Source organism: Podarcis melisellensis (genome assembly GCF_964234715.1).
Source record: "Podarcis melisellensis genome assembly, chromosome: 1".
Classification (NCBI taxonomy): domain Eukaryota; kingdom Metazoa; phylum Chordata; class Lepidosauria; order Squamata; family Lacertidae; genus Podarcis; species Podarcis melisellensis.
The window spans coordinates 10,254,565-10,279,324 of record NC_138528.1 but is presented as its reverse complement, the minus strand read 5'-3'; the positions used below and the strand labels follow the sequence as shown (position 1 = coordinate 10,279,324).

Sequence of the window (24,760 nt, the reverse complement as noted above, 5' to 3'; positions counted from 1 at the left end):
AATTCCTAATGGCAAGTGCTATTCAACAGTTGAGGGGTGCGGGTGGCGCTGTGGGTTAAAGCACAGAGCCTAGGACTTGCCGATCAGAAGGTCGGCGGTTCAAATCCCTGCGACGGGGTGAGCTCCCGTTGCTCGGTCCCTGCTCCTGCCAAACTAGCAGTTCGAAAGCACGTCAAGGTACCGCTCCGGTGGGAAGGTAAATGGCGTTTCCGTGCGCTGCTCTGGCTCACCAGAAGGGGCTTAGTCATGCTGGTTACATGACCCAGAAGCTGTACGCCGGCTCCCTTGGCCAATAGAACAAGATGAGCGCCGCAACCCCAGAGTCGGTCATGACTGGACCTAATGGTCAGGAGTCCCTTTATCTTTACCTTATTCAACATTTGAACAGTCTGCAGCAGTAGGTGGTCTCTCCCCAAAAGTATAAATAAGAACTAGAATGTCATGGGTACTCTGGGAATTCATTCTTGCAGTGCCGAACCTACTCTGATTCATTGGCAGCAAAGTGTCTCATGGGAAGCATTCCTAAGGAAACTCTAGGAGCGTATCCAAACGTCTTACCCTTTCAGTTGAAAACCCATTGCCAGGATTAAGAAATGATGTCTTGTCTCCATTGGCAGAAGCAAGGGCAAACTCTCTGGATTAAAATAACAACAACAACATCAGCTTGGTACAATGCAAAACGATACAATTCCTGTATTGCAAGGGGTTGGACTAGATAGATGGCCTTTGGGATCCATTCCAACTCTACCATTCTATGATTCTATGAAATGACCATGGCATTTTTTCATTTATTATGCTCATCAGTGGTTTACAGGCCAGGCATCAATATGCTGAAAACAAATAAACTCTGAATAACGTTTTTAAATCAATGTATAAAAACACAGCTACATGAAAAGTACAGTTGCCCAAAGAGCAGAAAATTTGCTTTGAATATAGGGTGCTAAGAAGAAAATATTTGATATATAATACGGTCCACATGCACGATCACTGAAAATGGAATGCGGGTTTCCCAAAGTCCTGCAGCCAAAGTCTAATTCCCTGCACCCACCTGCAAATTAAAATTTGACATACTTGTTCGTATACCCAAAAAGATTTACTTCCACCGCCAAATTACATCTGGCAGGCAGTTCTGTGGTTCTTCCACCCAACAGCTGTTGTTTGTTTTGGGGGGACTAAGATGAATCAGAAGTTGCAGGACCCTGGAGAGCTCCAAATGAGCAACTTGATCCAATGAAGAGTGGAAGCAAACTTCTTAAGCTCCTGCTCTCAGCCTCTTTCTCTCTCAGGCTCCACCCTCTTGTGACTAACTCTATAGATTCTTGAAGGGCCAACCCGCTCATCTCCAGATCAGCACTCCTCCTCCATTCCTTGGTGAGCTCCTGGTGGGGGCATTTGGTTCCTGGGGCTCAGCGTAAGGTGCCCTGAAGATCCATGCTCTGACTCTACAGATCCAGGAGGTTTTTCCTGGGACTTGTGTTCCTTGGCCTCAGCTGGTCTAGCTCCTTTGCTTGAAAGTCTGCAGCCTCTGACCCACCCAGGGTCTTGGCTGCTGCTGGACCCTGGCGTCATGAAGGATAATGCATATAAAAGCGAAGAAGGACCTGCCTTCTGTGGATCACCTGTTATGTGTTTGCAACTGAACACAAACATCTGGGAAGCCCCCATGAAGCAGTACCAAAGCACCCATTGGCAATACCCACCCTCTCTAGTATGCCACAACTGCAGCTAGAATTTTGTTAGCTAAGAATTGGAAAACACAAGATGTCCCAACAGTGGAGGAATGGCAGATGAAGATGATGGACTTTTCAGAGCTAGCCGACCTAACTGGAAGAGTCTGCGACCAGAAGGAGGAGGAGTACCAGGAGGAATGGATGAAATTCAAAGACTATTTAGCTAAATATGCTAAGATAACTTAACTGGAAAAACCAGATAGGCCTAGGATTTAAATATGTGATGTTAGAGAATAATATCTTTAAAGTTAAAATGAAAAGGTTGAAAGATGTTAAGTGATTAAGTTAATTTTATGAGAAAATTGGTTTTGGAAAACTGTTACAATGAAATACACTGAAATTCAGCTAGGGGGATTTGAGGAAGTCACTTAACAATGTTACTAAGATTGGATTAAGTACAGTTAAGATGTATGTATATATGTATGTTTGTTTGTTTGTTTAAAAATTCTGGAAAATCAATTTAAAAAATTGAAAAAATAAATAAATACCCACCCTCTCTTGGGTGAATGGCTATCGGCTGCCATAGACAACAGTTCGCTGTGAAGAGCCAAAGCCTGCCTCTGAATCTCTTTCTTCTTCCGCTCATATTCTACAACCGGGGTCTTTTTCTCAGCCTGCTTTTCTTCCTCCGTCATGTTCTTGCTCATGGCTTTCAGGGCTTGCAAGGAAGTGTGTAGCTCGCCCAGGACATCTTGCTGAGAAAATATCGCCTAAACAGATAGAGGAATACAAAAATCACACTTTTCGATGATTTGTCAAGACACGCTTCTTTACTCAGACTTTGGATTGGCTGGGTGCCTACCCTCTCCCTGCATTCATACACACTGCTGCAACTTGCCTCTGTCACTTTCCCCTAAGCTGTTTTGCGGTTTCGTTTCATGATTCTGTGACTTGTTCTGATGGTGACATTTCTGTAACCCACCCTGGGACCATTCAGTGAAGCGAAGGCTATAAGTACTAAAACAAAACAAAACTGCCTGCAGCAGTTTCTTAAGGTAACCCATATCCTGAGAATCAAAGAGAGAATAATACAGTCGTACCTTGGAAGTCGAATGGAATCCGTCCCGGAAGTCAGTGTGACTTCCAAAACATTTGAAAACCAAAGTGTGGCTTCTGACTGGATGCAGCCAATCGGAAGCCCCACCGGACGTTCGGCTTCCAAAAGTTATTCGAAAACCGGAACACTCATTCCGGGTTTTGACCATTCAGGAGCCGATTTGTTTGAGAGCCAAGGTGTTTGAGATCCAAGGTACAACTGTATTGGTTTTATGCCATACCTCATGTTCTGCAATGAGCCCCTTCGTCTTTCCCGCCTTGAGCAGCTTCTTTTCTTTATTTATTTGCTTATTGAGTTTTGAAAAGGCATTGTTCAGCTTCCCTCGTTCGATTTCCATTTTTAATTCAACATAGGACACGATTTCACAGCGAACAGCCTGAAGAATATGGGATACATGTTCAGAAATGACGTTAACCAACAAAACAAGCAGGTTAAGAGGGGCATTTTGGAGAGGATATGGTGGAGACAAGACAGGTTCTACCCCAACCATCTTCCAGGGAAATCAATTTATTGTTTTTATATCCCAGCTTTCCTCCCCCAAGGAGTTTGGATTTGATATCCCGCTTTATCACTACCCGAAGGAGTCTCAAAACGGCTAACAATCTCCTTTCCCTTCCTACCCCACAACAAACACTCTGTGAGGTGAGTGAGGCTGAGAAACTTCAGAGAAGTGTGACTGGCCCAAGGTCACCCAGCAGCTGCATGGGGAAGAGCGGGGAAGCGAACCCGGTTCCTCAGATTACGAGTCCACCGCTCTTAACCACTACACCACACTGGCATGCATGGTTTTCCCCCTACTCACTTAATCCCTGTGAGGTAGTTTAGGCTGAGAGGTCTAAAGGTCACCCAGTGAGCTTCCTGGCCAAGTGGGGAACTGAACCCTGGTCTCCCAGGTCCAACAGTTTAATCACCAGACTGGCTCTCTAATCTCTCAGTCCTAGAGGACAGATAGGACTGAGAATACAAAGACATTCAGAGAAGTCCACTGCACATTTAGCCAGTGCATGGGGGACAGAGTGGGACCATGCCTACGAGGTCCACACAACGACACCCATGGCCATCCTGTGAGGCTTATAATCAGCCTCAATCTTGAATCCGGGTCTCCCTGGACCAAGCTGATAACTAGCTCCCACATCACACCAGCTCCGTCAAAAAGGCCTTTAGAGCATCACACCTAACAAAAAAATATTCCCAAGTGGCTTCTCTGTGATTAAAATGACTCTTGGTCTCCCAGGTACATTTTCTCACCTCCCATCTCTCGCGAACGTCTTTGCTCTTTTCCTCCACCGCCGCCTTTTCACAAGTGGGCAAAATGTCTTTCAATTGTTCTGCTGCTCTCAAAAACTTGCGGAGGATGGTGGTATCCAAGATGCTAAAAGCTTCCTGCAAGAAGGGGAAGGCAGGGGGATATAGCCTAAGATTATAGAATAATAATAAAAACACACTACCTGTCTAAAAATAGATGAATGCCATGTCAGGGGGAGCCAAAGTGGTATGCTCTATAACACCTGTCAGTCCATCTGGATAGCCAATGGTCAGGGATGGTGGGACTGGTAGCCTGGCCTCTTGAAGGTGCCCCTTTCCCAGCTGGCAGTATTACAGAGTTATACAGAGCTGTGCTGGGATTGAATGGCAAAGGAACCGATTTTGAAGGAGTTCACTGAGCCCATCGCTGGGGACAAAGAGCCCAATCTTACCCAGCACCACTGTTTGTGGCCCGTTCCTCGAGCCCAACATCACCAAACAGCATATTCAGTCAATGAACTCCTACTACAGTTCTCTAACATGGAAGGCGCCATTTTAATTTCGCTTCCACAGAGCCCTCAACTTAGCATGGACCCAGAGCATTGTGGGAGGCAAGTTAAAATGGTGCCTCCAAGCTACCTAGTGCTGATAAAAATGTTAGTTCACTAAGGCCCACTCATTTAAGGAGGCTTTGCCCTACCTTGTTTACCACTTGAGACAACAAGGCCATCACTACTACAACTAGGGTTAGAGAAGAATTTTGCCTGGCCTATATTTTTAATTGGACCAACCAAATTCACACCTCCTGGACTAAGATATGGATCAGAACGCAATTACGCTTTCAGATTTTGCCCTTCTCCAAATTTTGTGATACATGCCAAAATGCATTTTAATAATGTGTATTTTGGAACAAAATGCTTTTAGAAATGCGTACGTTGAGATAAAATACATCTTTAAATACAGCATTTTGTACAGATTTTTTTTCAATGGACGCATTAATGTGGAAATAGAATACAACAGTCTTACAAACAAACACGCGTGAAACTGACATGAACTGGAAAAGATCCATCTCCATCCATCCCTAAACACAGGATGAATTATGCAGTCATCAGTAACGGATTGCCTCACCTCATGTTTCAAAACTGGACCCTCAGGCCTGGTCTTTTGGCCAAGGATTTGCATAGCTTTTAAAATAGATGCTTCAAGCTCCTTGTGAGCATCTTCAAAATTTAGCTTAACCTCTTCTTCTGATAAAGACTCATCTGGAGATAGTGAACCGGCATCAAGAATCTAGGAAATAAAAAAAGGCGGGAAAAGAGGAAAACAAGAACTTTTCTTCACATTTTCCAGTAAAAAATGGGGGTTTTTTTTGAGGAAACTGTCTTTCCCGATAAGTTAAGGCAGGATGATTTGCTTACTCCCTCAGTAGTCAAGGCCCGAAAGCTTCTTCTGTTGATGTGATCTCTGAAGGGGTTCAAACCCACTTCAAAAAGAAAATAGATTGGGATATGGGGCAGTATCCTGTAAAAAGGCTGGCTGAGTTCAGATGCATATAGAGGCTATGCGTGGCCTCGATTCAGGATCACACACCCCTCTCTCACTGACTTGACGAACCTCTCCTGAACCTGGGTTTAATGGACTGGCCACAGGTTCGCAATGGGCCTAGAAACTTAAATGTGTTTAGGCCTGAACCGCATTATCATAAGAGCATAAGAACTGTCCTGCTGGTTCAGACTAAGGGACCATTGTGCTCACCAATTTGCTGGCATAGTACCCAACCAAATCCTTACGGAGAACCCACAAAGAGCACACGAGCGCAACAGTACTTCTCATGTGCTCTAGTGACTGGCATAACACCTAAGAACTTGAAAGGTGTGTTTAGAAATCATGACTTGGAGCCACGAGAAACTTCAGAGGTCAAGCCTAAACTCATCTGCCACTGCAGCATCAATGCAAACGTATCTGTGGGGCCCAAAAGCAGGACTGGTCTGCCCAGAAGATGGAGGGGACCCCACTCTCGCGCTCCCGTTGTGCACAGCCACTGCACATTCATAGACTTTTGAACCACCGAACTGGAAGAACAAGAGCTCTTAAGAACCTCCTCTGAGCTGTCCACTGCAGGGTCATCTGGTTCTGCTGTTGTGGGAGAATCCATTTTTCCATTACTGCCAGCTGCCAGCTTCACCTCTTCTTCCTCTTGCATTCCCAGCAATCTCATCTCCTAGGGACATCAAACGTCATTTGTTATAACCCCCCAATTATTCAATTTCTACCAAACACCAATTAATGGCTGGTGTTATCACGAATTCTGATAAAAATTAAAATCCTAGGTTGAGTCTCACCCTAAAATTTATCAGAACATTTGATTCTGTTTTATTTGTTTAGGTCTTAATGGAGACCATGGTTTTCTCTCCAAAACTGGTGTCAAATTAGTATAGCAAGGGAGAAATGGGGAACCTCTAACGCGCCAGATACTGCTGAACTAGAACTCCCATCAGCCCTAACAAGTGTGGCCAATGGCCAGGGGTGATGGGAGTTGTACTTCAGCAAAAATTCAGGAGGGAAAAACGTTCCCCAAAAGAAGTATCATATTAAGAACATTCACTGTTCTTATCTTGTATGCGTTTGGACCTTTCATGGGACTGTCACAGATAAACTGTAACTTTGTGCACATCAAGGCCTTTTGTCCTCATTCTTTACTAATTTACAAAAAAAAAATCTGCTAAGGATTAACACCTCGTGCATCTGAGGAAGTGTGCTCTGGTCCATGAAAACCTATGTTACAATAAATCTGTTAGCCTGAAACAATATTCCATGTTGCATTTTTATGCTTAACGATACCACAAAGCTAACAGCAACTCCACAAGGCTTTTTAAAAATATCTGCGACAACTCACAAACTGTGTTTTCTTTATAAGCTTTGCCCATTTTCTGTTCAGTTTCTTCAGCTCACTGGAAACGGCTGAACCCACTTCCTCGTTGCAGGATTCAATCAAAAAGTTCCCTGCTTCGTTGACAGATCCGTGCCGGGAGTTCCAGGCAGCCAACACTTCTGTGGGAACCTAGTACACAACACAACACAATGCAACACAAGACAGTAGGCCCACATCTCACACGCATTTGTCGTGGGCGATTGCAACCACACACACTTGGCTACATCTCCTTATACCAGCCTCTCTCTCTTCCTCTCTTCCGCCTTTCCACAAACATGTGCCTTCCCTGGGCAAGTCCCGCTCAGCATGGTAGCTTTGGGAGTGACAGAGATGGTTTTGCAAGAACTCACAAGGCAATCCAGCTGCCCGCGAGATCTCTCAGGAGCATACCTGCTGCTCCCACCTGCCAATAGTGCCCTCACCGTGATCAACTCCCGCCTGGAAACCTATGTCCCCACTGTGGAACGACGTGTGGATCCAGAATTGGCCTCCATAGTCACTTATGGACTCACTGTTAAAACCATGTTTATGGAAGACAATCTTACTCGGCTACGAGTGATCGCCCAAGAAATAAGAAGAAGAACCTTGCAGGGTTCACCAAACAGGACTTGCCTGGGAAGAAAGGCAGAGAGCTTGAAAGCTACTTTGGGGCCAGGTCTACTTGTGGCTTCCAGATTTCCTCCGACCTCTGAGCCTTCCCCTTAGTAAAGGTAAAGGGACCCCTGACCATTAGGTCCAGTCGTGACCGACTCTGGGGTTGCGGTGCTTTATTGGCCGAGGGAGCCAGCGTACAGCTTCCAGGTCATGTGGCCAGCATGACTAAGCAGCTTCTGGTGAACCAGAGCAGCACACGAAAACACCGTTTACCTTGCCACCAGAGTGGTACCTATTTATCTACTTGCACTTTGACGTGCTTTTGAACTGCTAGGTTGGCAGGAGCAGGGACCGAGCAATGGGAGCTCACCCCGTCGCGGGGATTCGAACAACCAACCTTCTGATCGTCAAGTCCTAAGCTCTGTGGTTTAACCCACAGCGCCACCCGCATCCCTGTGAGCCTTCCCCTTACCAGCTGCCTCATAGAATGCAGATGGCTAACCTTGGAGTGGCTTTCTCTTCCTCCCATAGAGTTGGACTTAAACACATTTCCCACCTACAGCTCAGAAGGCAATTTATGTGTATACATGGGAGCCTTTGAACCAAACCACTGCGTATAACATTGAGTTGGCTGTCCGTCACATCTGGCGCTCACAATACTTCCCCAACCAATCGACCGTAAGAGTCAGGAAGAAATGCTAACATACATTCGGAGGGTGCTTTTTCCGCGTGTCTTCCAGCCAAGTCTGCAGCAAGTGGATGTTCTCTGCATAGGTGTCCCAGGACAACAAAATCTTCCGCAAGGTCGCGTTCACGTTGTCAATGTACTCGTTGCATCTGGAAACCTGAGATTCTACCATCTTATATAATTTACTTGCATCCTCAGGATCAGCTCCTAGAATGTTAAATAACGATGCTGTCATTACCTATCGCTACAGTACTTGCAGGACTGCCTTTGCCCAGATACGCCAACTCAACTGCTTCAATCTGCAGAACTGGCACATAATAACTGCTGCATAATATTTGTTCCAAAATCGATTTTTGGAACTTTGGAACTCCCCACCTATTGACACCAGACAGGGGCCTTTGGTGTGCTTTTTTTGAGAATTCTTTTTTTTAGGCAAGTTTATCCAGACATGTAGAAGGAACTTGTGCTTTATTTTTCAGCTATTGTTGATTTTAACCATCTTTTAAATCATTTTAATACCTGTCTTTAGCTGGTTTTTTAATAATAGTTTTAATTTTATATTGATGTAGACCACTTAGAGAGGTGCGTTGGTTTACAACTGAGCAATATAAAAAAAATCTTAAAATAAAAAGAAATTACAGCAGAGCAACGAGACTGGTTCCGACCCTGGTTCATTATCACAAAATGCCATGATGTGAGTCACCATTATGCCCTTTCTACAGATGGGAGAACTAAAAATGGAAGAGAGCAATTTGGCAAAGCCAGGATCTGCTCAGTGAATACTAGGCCTAAGATTTCAACAATACAAGATGATAGGAGTCTAGATTTACGCTTTTGAGGTCTTACCCAGATTAGAAGTGGTCATGATCTTGTTCTGTTTCTCTTTGCATACTTGAAATGTGGTTTCCAGTTGACTAAGAAATCCTTTTTCTTCAATAAAACCCTGCCCACACAAACAAAAAAAAAAAAGCAAAAAGATGGATTAATTTGAAAAATGCTTTCTGGTACAGAGATTTGGAGGGGATCGAGTTTGAGATTTAAAAAATAAACAAACCATTATTTTATCTCTTTTTAAAAAATTATTGAAGAGCACCTTACTGGCTCAATTATTTTGGAGGATTGGCTGTTAATTGTCACCTTTGTTTGTTGATTATTATTATACGGATTGTTATACATTTTACAAATACTGTTGTATTTGTACATTTGCCACGATGGAAATCGGTGAAATAAAATAAGAGAATAATGGAATATTTTGGTTCCTAGTTGGAAGAAAAATCCAACTAGAAACCAAAATATTTTCGTATTGGTTTGACATCCCCTCGCTCTTCTCTACCATATCACCTATTTTATGCATTACAACGGTCAGGTTGAGTCTTGTCATCGTGAAGGATTGTGGTATTTATAGCCCACCTCAGATATGTCAGTCATGTGAGCTTCCTGCCTAAAAGGTACAGTGACTGATATATAAACAGTGATGTGCTTTCAACGCTTGCTAAAAACAAAACAAAATTTGTTTTCCCAGGATTCTGCTGACCACTGATAGCAGCGGTCGCTTCATTCTTTGTGAGACTGCAGCTGTTTCTAATGCAATAATAATAATAATAATAATAATAATAATAATAATTTTTATTTATACCCCGCCCTCCCCAGCCAAGGCCGGGCTCAGGGAGGCTAACAGGCAATAATAAAAACAAGTTGAATGAATACAACTTAAAAACAAGAACCCTTTCCTCAGCCCAAGCGCCGCATTCCCTTCCGGACAATGTCCTGAGGCCCATGTGCCAGTGATGGCTGTGGCCAGAGACAAAAGTACCTGCAGCAGACCATGTAAATTTTACCTTTCTGTGGGAGGCATGTTTTGACACACACACAGACTCTCTTGCCCCTCTCTTATCCTCCCTCGAAATAAGCAACAGGCACTATCAGAATCCAGGAACAGATTTCAGCTAGGCATAAATTATTGGGTGTAAGAAAGGTCTCTGGGATGTAATTTTGAGGGGTTCCGACAGCAAGGCCTAAGCGGGCGCGTTTGGCCCCCGGGCCTGAAGTTCTCCACCCCTGCTTCAGGTAGGTAGGTAGGTAGGTAAAAGGAAGTGTAAAAATATTTTAGTTACAGGTAGGTAGCTGTGTTGGTCTGCCGTAGTCGAAACAAAATAAAAAAATTCCTTCCAGTAGCACCTTAGAGAACAACTAAATTTGTTATTGGTATGAGCTTTCATGTGGTTATTGGTATGAGCTTTCGTGTGCATGCACACTTCTTCAGATACAGTGGTACCTCGGGTTACATACGCTTCAGGTTACATACGCTTCAGGTTACAGACTCAACTAACCCAGAAATAGTACCTCAGATTAAGAACTTTGCTTCAGGATGAGAACAGAAATCATGCAGCGGCAGCGCAGCAGCAGCAGGAGGCCCCATTAGCTAAAGTGGTGCTTCAGGTTAAGAACAGACCTCCGGAACAAATTAAGTATGTAACCAGAGGTACCACTGTACACTGAAACAGAAGTCACCAGACCCTTATATATAGTGAGAGGGTGAGGAGGGGTTTTACTCAGAAGGGTGGTAGGAATGGGTGATAAGTAGCTGTCTTATTACGAAAGAATTTCAGAAATAGACTGGAAAGAGAAGTTGCTGAATTGCAACTTATTACCAAACTTAAAACCATGGAGAGATCTGGTCTGAATAGATACATTGGATTCTTATCTCATTATACATGATAAAGCAATTTTCAGCCATCTCACCCCTTGCTTTTTCCTATAAAACCTATTGCAGTCGTCAACAGGTCTACCACACCTATCAGCCAGTCACCCATCTCCCACCACCCTTTTGAGTAATACCCCCCCACCCTCTCACTATATAAGGGTCTGGTGACTTCTGTTTCAGTGTATCTGAAGAAGTGTGCATGCACACGAAAGCTCATACCAATAACAAACTTGGTTGGTCTCTAAGGTGCTACTGGAAGGAATTTTTTTATTTTGCTAAAAATATTTTAAATCAGAGAGGAGGGCAACTTTGGGCCAGGGCAGCAGATCTGAAAGCAGCCAGCCCACCTGCGAAATCACATGATGTTTCACGATAGCAGGGCATCTGATGATGTCAAATACAGAGAAACTTCAAGCCACAGCTTCAGAGGGTGAATTGGAATTTTTCCTTTGCAGCTGCAGCTTGAATCTAGTGCCCCCTTAAGGCTCTCATGATTCCCTTTCTGCAGCCACAACTTCCATTTGGTACTTTTTGAATTCAAACCATGGCTGCAATTCTAGAAAGCTTTTATACCCTTCTGAACAAATAGGCCAAATCCATTCAAAAATTTGGCAGGTGTCACCGACGGTTTGATACAGAGTGCTGAGGAAAGAGCCACCCCCCCACACACACACACATCACCCTTCAAAAAATGCTTTGGCACATCAAATTGCTGTCAGGGTTTAAACCTTGCAAAAAATTGCCTAGACTTCCTTCTTGGAGGAGGCAGGGAATATGGTTGTTTCCTCCGCAACCAGCCTTCTGTTAACAAATTGCAGTTTTGCAGTGACATCTGCTGGATGGCCAGACCATAATGATGCCTGCAAAAAAACTTTTTTGTTTGGGCAGCCGTACCCAGACACAAAAATTTGTTATGTATACTTGTTCTTAAATTCTGTTGATTTATCTGTATTTGAATAATTTTTATTATGTCTACTTGCTTTCAAAGTTTGTTAATTTAAGTGGTGCTTTCATACACACACACACACACACTTTATGTACACCATTTAGAGGTTTATTTGTTTTATTACGCGGGCTACACATTTTGTCAAATAAATAAATGTACCGTTTTTATTCCAGCTGAAAGCTGTTGAATTCAACAACTGCGGCTTCAAAAAGCTGGGCAGCTGCACTATTCAATGGGCATAGAGCACTTCTTAGCCCCATTTTGCAGATGAAGGCAGGGAAGGACTGAGGCTTAGCGTTTTTGAATGGGAGGACATCCTGATTTGTGCCACAATCTCTTGGCCGCTGTTCTACAAAACTAGCCAGCCAGCATACGGAAACAGCTTATGATGCTTACATTCCAGTCTGACAGTAGCGACTCCACATTCTCCTTGGTCCCATGTTTGATGTGCCAGATGTTAAGCTTAGATACCAGTTCCTTCAAAATAGCCGAGCAGAATAATTGATGGTACTCCACAAGATTGCTGAAATCTGCAAGCTGGATGCTGCTGAACCTGAAAGGAAACCCAACATCCTGATTAAGAAATCAGGCAAAAACGGCAAATGCAACTGGCACCATACAAGAGATGCTCCATTTGTGAGCACCTCCAAAAGTCTGGGTGCCATTTTTTTGTGCCTGGCTGACACTTGAGGATTACTGAAATGTCTGTGCTTTGAAGCCTCAAACTATTTGTTAAGGATAGATGAAATGTTAAGGAGCTTAACAATAAAGAGTCAAGCATTTTGAAAACTGCAGTATGGCACCAATATTTTCATTGTCAACAACAAATTAAATATGTATTAACAATTTCTGCTAAGAATGTGATATTAACAATGTGCCATTTACGTGAATTGTGTATTCATTCATGATTATCAAAATAATAAGTAAAAAGTGTAGCAGTGGCGACTAGACATTCTGTTATGGCGCCCACAACCCAGGTCCCTGAAGCCATTTGGCTCCTAGCTTTTCTATCCCAGTTTCTAACACTGATAGGAATGCCAATTATATTAATGGGTGGATAACCACAGAGCCTAGGGCTTGCCGATCAGAAGGTCAGCAGTTCGAATCCCCGCGACGGGGTGAGCTCCCGTTGCTCAGTCCCTGCTCCTGCCCACCTAGCAGTTCGAAAGCACGTCAAAGTGCAAGTAGATAAATAGGTACCACTCCGGCGGGAAGGTAAACAGTGTTTCCGTGCGCTGCTCTGGTTCGCCAGAAGCGGCTTAGTCATGCTGGCCACATGACCCGGAAAAACTGTCTGCGGACAAACACTGGCTCCTTCGGCCAGTAAAGCGAGATGAGCGCTGCAACCCCAGAGTCGTCTGCGACTGGACTTGACGGTCAGGGGTCCCTTTATCTTTTAAAGCTGTTCTGCATTTATCTGTGAGGCTGGGGTGTAACAGCTAGAAATTGACTGCTCTTTCTTTAATGCTAAAAGAACTAAGTCAGCATGAGTCAGCGGCCTACAATGACTCATGCAACCTTTCACCAAATTGTACCTGTATATATAGAGTGGTCAATGTTAGCGTTGGGTATGGGTTGGCTGGATGGCAGAAAGCTGGTTGTGTTTGGTGTGTGTAAAAAGCTGTCGGCCGTGGTTGGAGTAGAAGACTTTTTAAGAATAAAAGCAGCAATACTCTGCAAGAATACTCTTTCTCAAGGACTCTTTTGTGCCAACTAAGGTCTGAGGACTAGGCAAAGGAGTAAAAAGGAGGTCAGAACCTTTTCTTTTTCAAACACTGACATGGGGAACAGTTACATTGAAAGGCCCGCAGAAAAGTGAAATGCGGACGTTATGGTGCTACCCCATGGTAGAACTCCTGCTTTGCATAAGAATGTAAGAAGAGGCAGCTGGATCAGGCCAATGGCCCACCTAGTCCAGAATCCTAACCTCACAGTGGCCAACCAGACGCCTGCAAGAGATTCTCAAGAACAAGAGCCCTTTCCCCTCCTGTGGTTTCCAGCAACTCAAATTCAGTAGCATGACTGCCTCCAGCCGTGGGGACAAAGCACAGTGACAATGTCACCTCTTACTTGCCTTTTCTCTAAACTAAAATGTCCGAATGAGGAAGGCCCCAGATCCCTGGCAAACAGAGCCAGTGTGGTGTAGTGGTTAAGAGCGATAGACTCGTAATCTGGTGAACTGGGTTCGCGTCCCCACTCCTCCACATGCAGCTGCTGGGTGACCTTGGGCCAGTCACACTTCTCTGAAATCTCTCAGCCCCACTCACCTCACAGAGTGTTTGTTGTGGGGGACGAAGGGAAAGGAGAATGTTAGCCGCTTTGAGACTCCTGAAGGGGAGTGAAAGGCGGGGTATCAAATCCAAACTCTTCTTCTTCTTCTTCTGGACAAGGCTGAAAATTGCTTCCTATTTGAAACCCTGGAGAGACACCACTGGTTTGGGTAGAGTACATTTATAACACCATCTTTCCTCCAAGGAAAGGGGGCATACATGCTTCTCTCTCTCCCCGCAACTAACAACCCTGTGAGGCAGTAGAGGCTGAGAGAAAGTGACTGGCCCAAGGTCACCCAATGGGCTTCATGGAGGAGGGAGGATTTGAACCCAAGCCCTAGTCTGACACTGTAACCACTACATGGCACACTGGCTCTTCAGCTGAATGCAGCCACCTAGGCTGATAAGAGGAATCTGACAGTGTCTTAATTTAAGAGAGAATATAATGAAAATGCAATACAGATGGTACCTGACCCCGGTCAGACTGGTAAAAATGTATAAAACTGTAGTGATGTCTGTTGGAGATGCAACAATGGGCAGGAACCTTTCTACTTATGTGGTGGGAGTGCAAAGAGAAAGTGGGATTCTGGGAAAATATCTATAACGAACTGAAAAAGAAGTTTAGATTTTCATTTGGGGGAAAAACCAGAATCCTTTCTCCTAGCTATCATGTCAGAGGAAATAAAAAGAACAGTCAGACCAATATTTATGTATGCAACTATGGCAGCAGCGTCCCAACTAAAACAGACCTGTTATCTAAAATGATGGAATACTTCCATATTGCCAAACTAACAGGGAGGATAAGAGGAGATACGGTACAAAAAGTGAATAAGGAGTGGGCTATAGTTAAGGAATACATCAAAATCTACCGTATGTGGAAAAAGTAGAATTTCTGACAGATGTTGAGTGAATCCAGAAAATGATTAGAGTGAAAGGAGAGTAAAGTCAAGATAGAAGAGATTAAAGAAATAATGAAATGTGTTTAAGCTAGTTGAAAAAATAAAGTAGCGTAACAAGAACGGCTGGAAGTCAAGTCACTTGGTGGGTGTCCGTGTGGGGTAGGTGTGTAGGTATGTTGATATGTACAGTATAAGTAGGTATTATATAGACTAATGTAGGTATGCTTTATGTTATGAAAATAGGGTAGTGTGTTATGTATGTGTACTGTATAAATGTATATGTATATGTATTATATGTTAATAATAAAAAAAGAGGAATCTGACAGTGACAAACCTTCTTCTCATCTCTTCCAGTTTCTGGGGCGGCACCAGTGGCATGCCTGCCTCATCTCTGTTCTCAAAGGACTGCAGCATCTCCAAGTGCTCTCTGAAATGGTCCATCAGGCTCTGAAAGAAGAAGAAGAATGGTTCCATTCACATATTTCACACCGTCATAGGGGGAAACAGCCATGTTCTGCGGCCAGCTCTTCCCAGAGTTAATTTGACACTGGATTCCCCATGCTTGGCGTAGACCAGTGTTTCCCAAACTTGGGTCTCCACCTGTTTTTGGAGTTCCCATCCAAACAATCAGTTCCCATCATCTCTGACCACTGGTCCTGCTAGCTAGGGATGATGCGAGTTGTAGTCCAAAAACAGGTGGAAACCTACGTTTGGGAAACCCAGGTATAAGGCAGCTTCCTATGTTCCAAAGTTGTTGCTTTTTAATGAATTTCTGCTTGTCAAGTGTGAGCGTTACGATGGAAAAGGCATGGCAAACCACACTGTAGCTGCAGAATCATGGAAGGTGAAAACCAGTACTACCTCTGTGTACCTGTGTTTGTGTAGCAAAGCTGAGCATAATTTTTCAATTTTATACTTTTCAACAATTTTACAAGCATTTTAATATTTCAAAATTCGACTTCCTTCCCCCTCTTTCTGCGGTTCTTTAAATTTATTTTTTTAATATTTTCTACATGAGCAGATGTCTTTTTAAAAATCCTGTTTTGTTTTTTTGTAACCAACCTGGGTGGACCTCATTTTTCCTTCTAGGGCAGCCATGGCTTCACAGTGGTCTTGAGAATCCGGTAGATCTTCCGCCAGCTGGCGTTCCACCTCTTGCAACCAGGACTCGATTGCATCTAGAGGTGGAGGCAATAAACCGTCCAGCTTTGCTTTCCATTCATTCATCTAGGAAGGCAAGACACAGGTGTACACAAAAGGTTCTATATTTGTTTTACACACACACACATTCAAGTTAACAAACAAACTAGGCTTTTAGACCAGGTGAGTCTGCTCCATCCTCACAGTGCACAGGTAGAAATGTCTAGGAAGGCTCACGTGTTGTCACGCTTACAAAATGTGTGAGATGCAGACAATCCTGCAGAACCCAGAATACGTCAGTTTTATTGCTGAAACGATTTTTGCAGGGGCAACCACTCAAATTTAGGGGGACGGGAAGCATTTGGGGACCATTAGGATCACCTGTGGGTGGCGCTGTGGGTTAAACCACTGAGCCTAGGGCTTGCTGATCAAAAGGTCAGCAGTTTGAATCCCCACGACGGGGTGAGCTCCCGTTGCTTGGTCCCAGTTCCTGCCAACCTAGCAATTTGAAAGCACGCCAGTGCAAGTAGATAGATAGGTACCGCTCCGGCAGGAAGGTAAATGGCATTTCCGTGCACTGCTCTGGATTCACCAGAAGTGGCTTAGTCATGCTGGCCACATGACCCGGAAAAACTGTCTTCGGACAAACGCCAGCTCCCTCAGCCAGTAAAGCGAGATGAGCGCCACAACCCCAGAGTTGTTCATGACTGGACTTAATTGTCAGGGGTCCCTTTACCTTGACCTAGGATCACCTGCTGGCCTGAAGCATATAACCCAAAAATCTACCAGTATTGGCATGGTGGTAGATGCCTAGTCAGACTGGCTGAGTCCTAAAACGAAAGGCTGAAGGGACTGAGTGTTTTTGGCTTGGAAGTGAGAAGTCTGGGAATGAGAGAGAGCACTCTTCAAATCCCCGAAGGGCTCTCACACATAAGAGGGGAAATACCTCTGTTGCCACAGAGGGCAGAACTGCATCCCATGGGCTCCAAGTTACAGGTGCACAGATTTTGGTTGAACACTAGGAAGAACCGCCTTGATGGTAAGAGGGATTTCAGCAATGGAACCCACTGCCAAGAGGGATTGTGGGCTCTTCCCTTGCTGAAGGTTGTGGAGAAGCAGAGAAGTCATCTCTTGGGGATTTCTAGGTCTGAATGTCTTGCATGGAGACTTGGGCTAGTTTAGGGGCAGGGAACTTCTTTGAACCTGAGAGCTGCATTGCCTTAGGAACAACCTTCCATGGGGCACATGCTACTGGTAGGTGTGTCCACAAGCAATAGTGGGTGGGCCAGGCAGAAGGAAGAGATTTCTGCACATGTGTCTCCTCATCAGGCAAGCAAAGGACCTCATCACAATTGGAGACATTCCAGTTAAGCCAAAGGACATGGGAAGCACATGCAGCAGGGCCAGTGAGAGGTGGGGGGGGGTCTGGGAAGAGTCCCAAGGGCCAGATGAAAAGGCCTGGAGGGCCACATCCAGCCTCCAGACTCAACAGGCAACAGCGTCCCTTCAATCTCTGTGATGCTGTGATGCCCTATTTGCACCACGCCTGGAAAGCGCAAAGAAGCATTTCCTGGCCCATCCCACCCTCCTAGACGTGAGCAAAAGACCTTCCCATTGGCAGCATAAACTGCAGTTGCCTCAAAAATATTTCCAATGACCTGTGAGGTTAGGCTGTCCCATGCATCTTTCATCTTTAGATAATCTCCGCTCGGCTCCGATGCTTTTCTTTTAGATGTCAGGAAGGACTGAAAGGCCTTTTTCTCTGTGTTAAAGGATTCCATAAATGATAACATCTCCTAGGGATAATTAAAAAAGAAAAAAAAAGAAATTCAGTTTCAGAAACTTTTAAAGCAGGATTAGATCAATAGAGAGAGGATAGATCTATCAACAGCTATTAGCTGTAATAGTAATAGTAATTTATTATTTGTACCCCGCCCATCTGGCTGGGTTTCCCCAGCCACTTTGCGCGGCTTTCAAGAAAGATTAAAAAAACATTAAAATGTCTCACATTAAAAACTTCCCTAAACAGGGCTGCCTTCAGATGTCTGTTAAATGTCAGGTAGTTGTTTATCTCTTTGACATCTGTTGGGAGGGTATTCCACATGGCGGGCGCCACTACCGAGAAGGCCCTCTGCCTGGTTCCCTGTAGCTTAGCTTCTTGCAGTGAGGGAACCACCAGAAGGCCCTCGGCGCTGGACCTCAGTCTCCGGGCTGGACAATGGGAGTGGATTATAGTCAAGAGTTTAAGAACAGCCCTGCCTGGCCAGGTCAATGGCCCATCTTAGTCCAGCATCCTGTTCTCACACTAGCCAACCAGTTGTCTATGAGAAGCTTGCAAGCAGGAACTGAGCACAACAGCTCTCTCCCTTCCCTTCTCCTCCCGATCTGCTCCAATACTAGGCAGACAATGCTCAGCTAGATGCAACAGGGGTCTGGCACAGTTTCCTATGTTCCTATGATGGCCACTAGATGGCTTGAAAAAAGGGGACACAAGAAATTAACACAAAAGGCTATCAATGCCTACAGTGGCTCATGGGACCTCCAGATTCCATGCCACCTACGCTGCCAAAGGCAGAATGCCTCTGAATACCAGTTGCCGAGAATCACAGACTGGCAGAGTGCCACTGCTCTCATGTCCAACTTGCAGGCTTCCCACACACATCGGTTTGGCCAGTGTGTGGACAGGGAGGGGCTTCTGGCTTGATCCAGCAGGCTCATCTTATGCTATGGGAGTGCAATCATGGGTGAGACAAGGGAGGCGCTGTGGTCTAAACCACTGAGACTCTTAGGCTTGTCAATCAGAAGATCAGTGGTTCAAATCCCCGTGGCGGAGTGAGCTCCTGTTGTTCTGTCCCAGCTCTTGCCAAGCTAGCAGTTCGAAAGCACACCAGTGCAAGTAGATAAATAGGTACCACTGCAGCGGGAAGATAAACAGCGTTTCTGTGTCCTCTGGTTTCCGCCAGTGTTCCATTGTGCCAGAAGTGGTTTAGTCATGCTGGCCACATGATCCGGAAAAGCTGTCTGTGGACAAATGTCGGCTCCCTCGGCTTGAAAGCGAGATGAGTGCCGCAACCCCATAGTCACCTTTGACTGGACTTAACCATCCAGGGGTCCTTAACCTTTTACGCTATTAGGATGCAATCATGGGTGAGGGCTGCAAGAGGTGAGTTCTTATGTTCTTATCAACGGCAACTAGTCGCAGTGGCCATGTGCTACCTCCAGAATGAGATGCAATATGCCTCTGGATACCAGAACATGGGGGACATGAGTGGGAGAGCTCCTGCTTGCCTGCTTCCCAGGGGAATCTGTTTGGCCACTGTGAGAAAAGGATGGTGGACCAAGTAGAGAACTATCTGGTTCAGCAGGACTCTTCTCCTGTTAGCATAAAGCGATGCTTATATTTCACACGACTAACAAGCCCCTTGGAGATTTCCGACTCTGCTGTGAATGATGGATAGGCTGCAATATTTGTCTGTCTGTTTGATCATTTTGTTCAATATGTTTGTGGTTCTCCCCTCGGTGTTTTGAATTTGTTTCCTGATTTCTAAATTGTGTTATACATTCCAATATGCAGAAGTTTAACGCTTTTATAAAACTGAATGAGCACATTGTTGTTTTTTCCTTTTGGGAGAGGGGGACTGTTCCCAAAAGATGGAACACTGAAACTTTGTTTTACAAATGACACAAAAAAATAACCTTCAGTTATTTAACCTTGCAATTGCTAGTATCTCTGAAGATATAAGTCTACAACGTTACTTACTTGGAACTTCCCGGAGAAGGGCATACTTTCTGTCTCCGACAACAACCTTGCTAACTTCTTTTCTTGAGCCTTCAGCCAACTCAAGGTCTGGCTGACTTTCCCCTGGGAAACGGAACAGAAAGTTGCCATTTTTGTTTTCTTTTTTATCGCTCCTCCTGACAATTGCAGTTTGCACTGTTGCAAGAGAAGGCGCCTTGTCAATCATATTCCCAAGGCTCTTTTCTCTTTGCAAACTGCTTCAGTGCAAAGCCAGGGAAACAAATGCAGCAATACAACAGTATTTTGCAAGAGGTTTATTAGCTTTGCTTTAGTTCTATGTTGCTTTTAATGCACATGCTGGTTTTTTTGTAAGTCGCTTTGTTGTGTCTAATGTAATTACCTCTAACTTTATATTTTTTACATCATTTTTCTTTTTCTTTAACCCTGCAAAGCATCATTCATTACATACCAACATGCTTACTCCAGAACAACGTTTTTTCATATAGTCTTTAGCGCATCCCCATTCTTTTAATGATTTCTGGTCCGATTGTCCGCTTATGAATGCTGTGAGTCTTGCCAGATTCGGGCTACTCTTATTTGTCCAAGAGCTACATCACCCTTAAGCCAACCCTCCAGGTTGCCAGCAGTGGGCGTGACCAAAGGGGGTGTGGCCACCCCACACATTTCCCCATTCACACATACTCAGGCAGACACACAAGCACACATTCCATTGATCTGTGCAGATCAGCTGAGAGGGGAGGCATTCCTTTCCTTGTTCCATTCATCAAATGATCAATCTGACAATCGATCGGGAAGAGGGCAATTCCTACCCTCTCAGGTTGTTGGGATTCCTGTAACCACAGCACTGGGTCTACTATTTATTCATTTACTGGCAGAACCTTGGGCACCAGGGAAAAAAATGTTTTGAGGGGTAGACAGATCAGGCCCCTGACCCGGGGTCAGCTTCCCCTGCTAAACGGATGCTTAGAGATAACTCAAGACTTGGTATTCCAAAGGAAACAGGGAACATATGAGGCTTGGTCCAAAAACAAAACAGGTCACCATACCTGCATCTCATCTTCAGCCACAGGTAGACTTTTGAAATACAGCAGAAACTGAGCCACATATGTCATGATGGATTTCTCATCTGGACTGATGACATCAACATCTGTAAAATGGCAGAAGCTATTAAACATCTCAGCATCCCAAAGGGTCTAAAGTAGGGTTACCAGATGTCCCCGTTTCCCAGGGACAGTCCCCAGATTTGCAAATAAGTTCCCGGACAAATTCCATCCCCAGAATGTCCCCGGATTTCATCCAATGTCCCCAGGAAATGCAGCAGCGGCAGTCTCAGCAGCCCGGAGTAGTTGGCTCTGGCTGGCTTCAGGAGCTGCTCCGAAGTCCCCATATGATGGTGGTGCAGGGGCTCTAAGATGCAGCTTCCGGGCTGCCTCCACCTTCCCCGACCCCAGCAACTAAGCTGTGAAGGGAGGCTTCATGCTGCCTATCTGGCGGTTCCCTCATTGCGAGTAGCAAAGCTACAGGGAACCAGGCAGAGGGCCTTCTCGGTAGTGGCGCCCACCCTGTGGAACGCCCTTCCAGCAGATGTCAAAGCGATAAACAACTACCTGACATTCAGAAGACATCTTAAGGCAGCCCTGTTCAGGGAAGTTTTTAACGTGTGATATTTTACTGTATTTTTGGTTTTTATGGAAGCCGCCCAGAGTGGCTGGGGAGGCCCAGCCAGATGGGCGGGGTATAAATATATTATTATTATTATTATTATTATTATTATTATTATTATTATTATTATTATCGGAGCAGCCTCCCAACTCCTACTTGCATGCAAGCAGGAGCGGGGCAGGGATTTCTCAGTTAGGCAATGAGAAGACTCCCTTCCCAGCTGAGGGATCCCCGTCCCCTCCTGCTTGCACGCAAGTAGAAATGGGATGGGGCTCCTCCTCAACGTGTAGTATTCATTCATTCATTCATTCATTCATTCATTGTGTCCCCAGATTCATTGAAAAAAACCTGGTAACCTTAGTCTAAAGGGAATGAGGCGGTCTTTCAGATATTTTTAGGGCTTTCAACACATGTCCATATGAAAGACACACTAGAAAAGAGTCAACATGTGAACAAAAGTTGCCTTATGAAAGCACCTGTTTAGTCATCTCAATCTGCTTGGTCATATTTATTTCCATTCACGGATTTTGGTACAATTCCCCTCCCAATCTAGCACATTCATACTGAAAACTGGGTCAAAAATCTATGCCCGTGAAAACACAACCGACACTGTTATGACTGGAGACACTCCATTCTCGGAAGGTTTACCGTCAGGTTCAAGCAGCCGGGGTATACGGAGTTCTGTCTCTGCAATTTTGAAGGCCTCCTCCAGGTTCTCTTTGTTGGGTCTATCTTTTGCTCTCTCCATGTCTACCAAGTCCGGCCTCAAGGCATGAATGATGGCCAAGAATGCCAACCCATTCCTCCAACTGGATTTGAAGTCTGCGATGCTGATGGAGCCATGCCTGCGTCCAAACACACACACAAACACACAAAAATGTCTCTTCAGTTATTCCTGTAAGCAGTGGCACTGTGCTGCCAACCATGTAAGTAACTCCCCCTCCCACCAGCACCCTATTTTTACAGCCTGGCACAAAGTATAACTCTGTCTCTTCTAACTGACCAATCGGTGTTAATAGTTGACCAATCGGTGTTGACCAATCGGTGTTAAAGAAGGATAGAACTTTCTTTATGTATGCCACAACAGCAGCAAGAATACTTATCGCAAAATATTGGAAGACACAAGATCTACCCACTTTGGAAGAATGGCAGATGAAGGTGATGGACTATATGGAATTGGCGGAAATGACCGGCAGGATTCGAGACCAGGGAGAAGAGTCAGTGGAGGAAGATTGGAAGAAATTTAAAGACTATTTACAGAGATATTGTAAAATTAAGGAATTTTAGAATAATGTTGGATTGGAACTAAGTGGTTTCTAGCTGTGATGGGTTAAAAGAATATGAAAAAATGGGTTTATAGAAGTAAAAATCTAAGATTGTAATAATTTAAGAATAAGATCTGGGTAGTAAAAAGAGGGAAAGAAATTGTTGAATTAATAATTTGATTTGGAATACAAAAAAGGGTGGTATGAGGAGGTCCGAGAAACAAGTAAATGAAAAATAAGGAGATGGAAAGGTTGATTGTTTTTAACAATTTTTGTTTGATATTTTTTCCTTTTTTCTGTTTTTTTTTTCATTTTTTGTAATGTAAAATCCTTAATAAAAATTATCAAAGTATAACTCTGTCTCTTAACCAGTTAAGGGATAGGGAGCAAGTTGTAGACCCATAGGTGCCCTCTCCCACCCTGCAAAGGTAAAAACCTCCCTTAGATCTGCCTTGATTTAGAATTACATCTGCACCGATGTTTCCCAAGACTCATGCTAACCAGGGTTCCCCCAGTTAACCAGAGGCTGAAGTGAGTTCAAAAACGCTGGTTTTCGGAAGAACCTTGAAGGCCTTAAAAGGGGGTTAAAGGTAAAGGGACCCCTGACCATTAGGTCCAGTCGTAGCCGACTCTGGGGTTGCGGTGCTCATCTCACTTTATTGGCCGAGGGAGCCGGCGTAGAGCTTCCGGATCATGTGGCCAGCATGACTAAGCCGCTTCTGGCAAACCAGAGCTGCGCACGGAAACGTCGTTTACCTTCCCGTCGGAGTGGTACCTATTTATCTACTTGCACTTTGACGTGCTTTCGAACTGCTAGGTTGGCAGGAGCAGGGACCGAGCAACGGGAGCTCACCCCGTCGCTGGGATTCGAACCACCGACCTTCTGATCGGCAAGTCCTAGGCTCTGTGTTTTAACCCACAGTGCCACCCGCGTCCCTAAAAGGGGGTTAGACAAGATTAGTGGAGGACAAGGCTATGAGCTATGTGATATCACTAAAGCAGAATTAGCTCCACTGCTAACGCACAATTATAGTATCTAAGAAGTGTTGAAGAATATACCTGCCCTAAATGAGCAGTCTGGCAGGGAAGGGGCTCAGTTTTAAGAATGGGAGGCATTATATTTCCACCCAGTGGCAAATCTATTTCAAGGCAATTACAGATAACGTTTGAAAGAACTGTGCCCGGTGACTTCCTACAGCACATTTCTTTCCTAGAAAATGCAGCCATGCCGAGAGACGCAGGAATGAGTCAGAATGAGTGCTGACATAAAAATGGGCTGTGTATTGTAGATATGCAGGAAGGAGGACAAAAGCTAAGGCTGGGCACCGCGGGGTGAAATCAGGGATCTCACTTGTTCAGAATGTCAGGGTTTGTTGGCAGAGTGGCCAAACTCACTTGGGGACTGGAAACCACTTAACTTGTCAGACTTTCTCTTTGTTCTTTGTCCTGCTATTCAACTCCACCACTGTTGAGGAAATCAGCTTAAAAGTTCTTTGGCTAGGCTAAAGAAAGCTCTTTGGCCCCGCTGACCAGCCTGCAAGATCAGGCCGCTTTCTTTGGGGAAGGGCTGCATGTAGCTCAGCGGCACGGCACACGCCTTGTCTGCAAAAGGTCCTGGGTGCGAATCATGGTGTCTCCAAGAAGGGCTGAAACAGACTGCCGAAATTCTGGAGAGACGCTGCCGGTTGGTGTAGACAATACTGAGGCAGATGGACCACTGGTCTGACTCAGTAGAAGGCAGCTTTGCATGCCCTATTTATATCAACCATGAGGACTAGAATCTCAATATTGTTTTTAAAGCAAATGCCATAACCTAGTGGCTGAACATCTGATTTGCTTCCGGGAATCCTCAGGTACAACATCTGCAC

General features: G+C 44.7%; 1 protein-coding gene across 7 annotated transcripts in view; it reads right to left on the bottom strand.

Annotated features, from left to right (window-relative positions):
• Positions 1-24,760, bottom strand: part of SYNE2 (spectrin repeat containing nuclear envelope protein 2) — a 240,313-nt gene that overhangs the window by 174,335 nt on the left and 41,218 nt on the right. For all 7 annotated transcript variants that reach the window (XM_081908040.1, XM_081908043.1, XM_081908039.1 and 4 more), the window contains exons 8-23: positions 22,276-22,472; positions 21,012-21,112; positions 19,966-20,067; positions 17,864-18,001; positions 16,128-16,292; positions 15,400-15,512; positions 12,293-12,449; positions 9,093-9,189; positions 8,266-8,453; positions 6,929-7,093; positions 6,131-6,253; positions 5,161-5,322; positions 4,036-4,170; positions 3,008-3,163; positions 2,223-2,440; positions 559-634 (exon numbers count right to left, since the gene is read on the bottom strand). In XM_081908040.1, the coding sequence (XP_081764166.1) occupies positions 559-634; positions 2,223-2,440; positions 3,008-3,163; positions 4,036-4,170; positions 5,161-5,322; positions 6,131-6,253; positions 6,929-7,093; positions 8,266-8,453; positions 9,093-9,189; positions 12,293-12,449; positions 15,400-15,512; positions 16,128-16,292; positions 17,864-18,001; positions 19,966-20,067; positions 21,012-21,112; positions 22,276-22,472 (2,293 nt within the window). The remainder of the gene's footprint in view (positions 1-558; positions 635-2,222; positions 2,441-3,007; positions 3,164-4,035; positions 4,171-5,160; positions 5,323-6,130; positions 6,254-6,928; positions 7,094-8,265; positions 8,454-9,092; positions 9,190-12,292; positions 12,450-15,399; positions 15,513-16,127; positions 16,293-17,863; positions 18,002-19,965; positions 20,068-21,011; positions 21,113-22,275; positions 22,473-24,760) is intronic.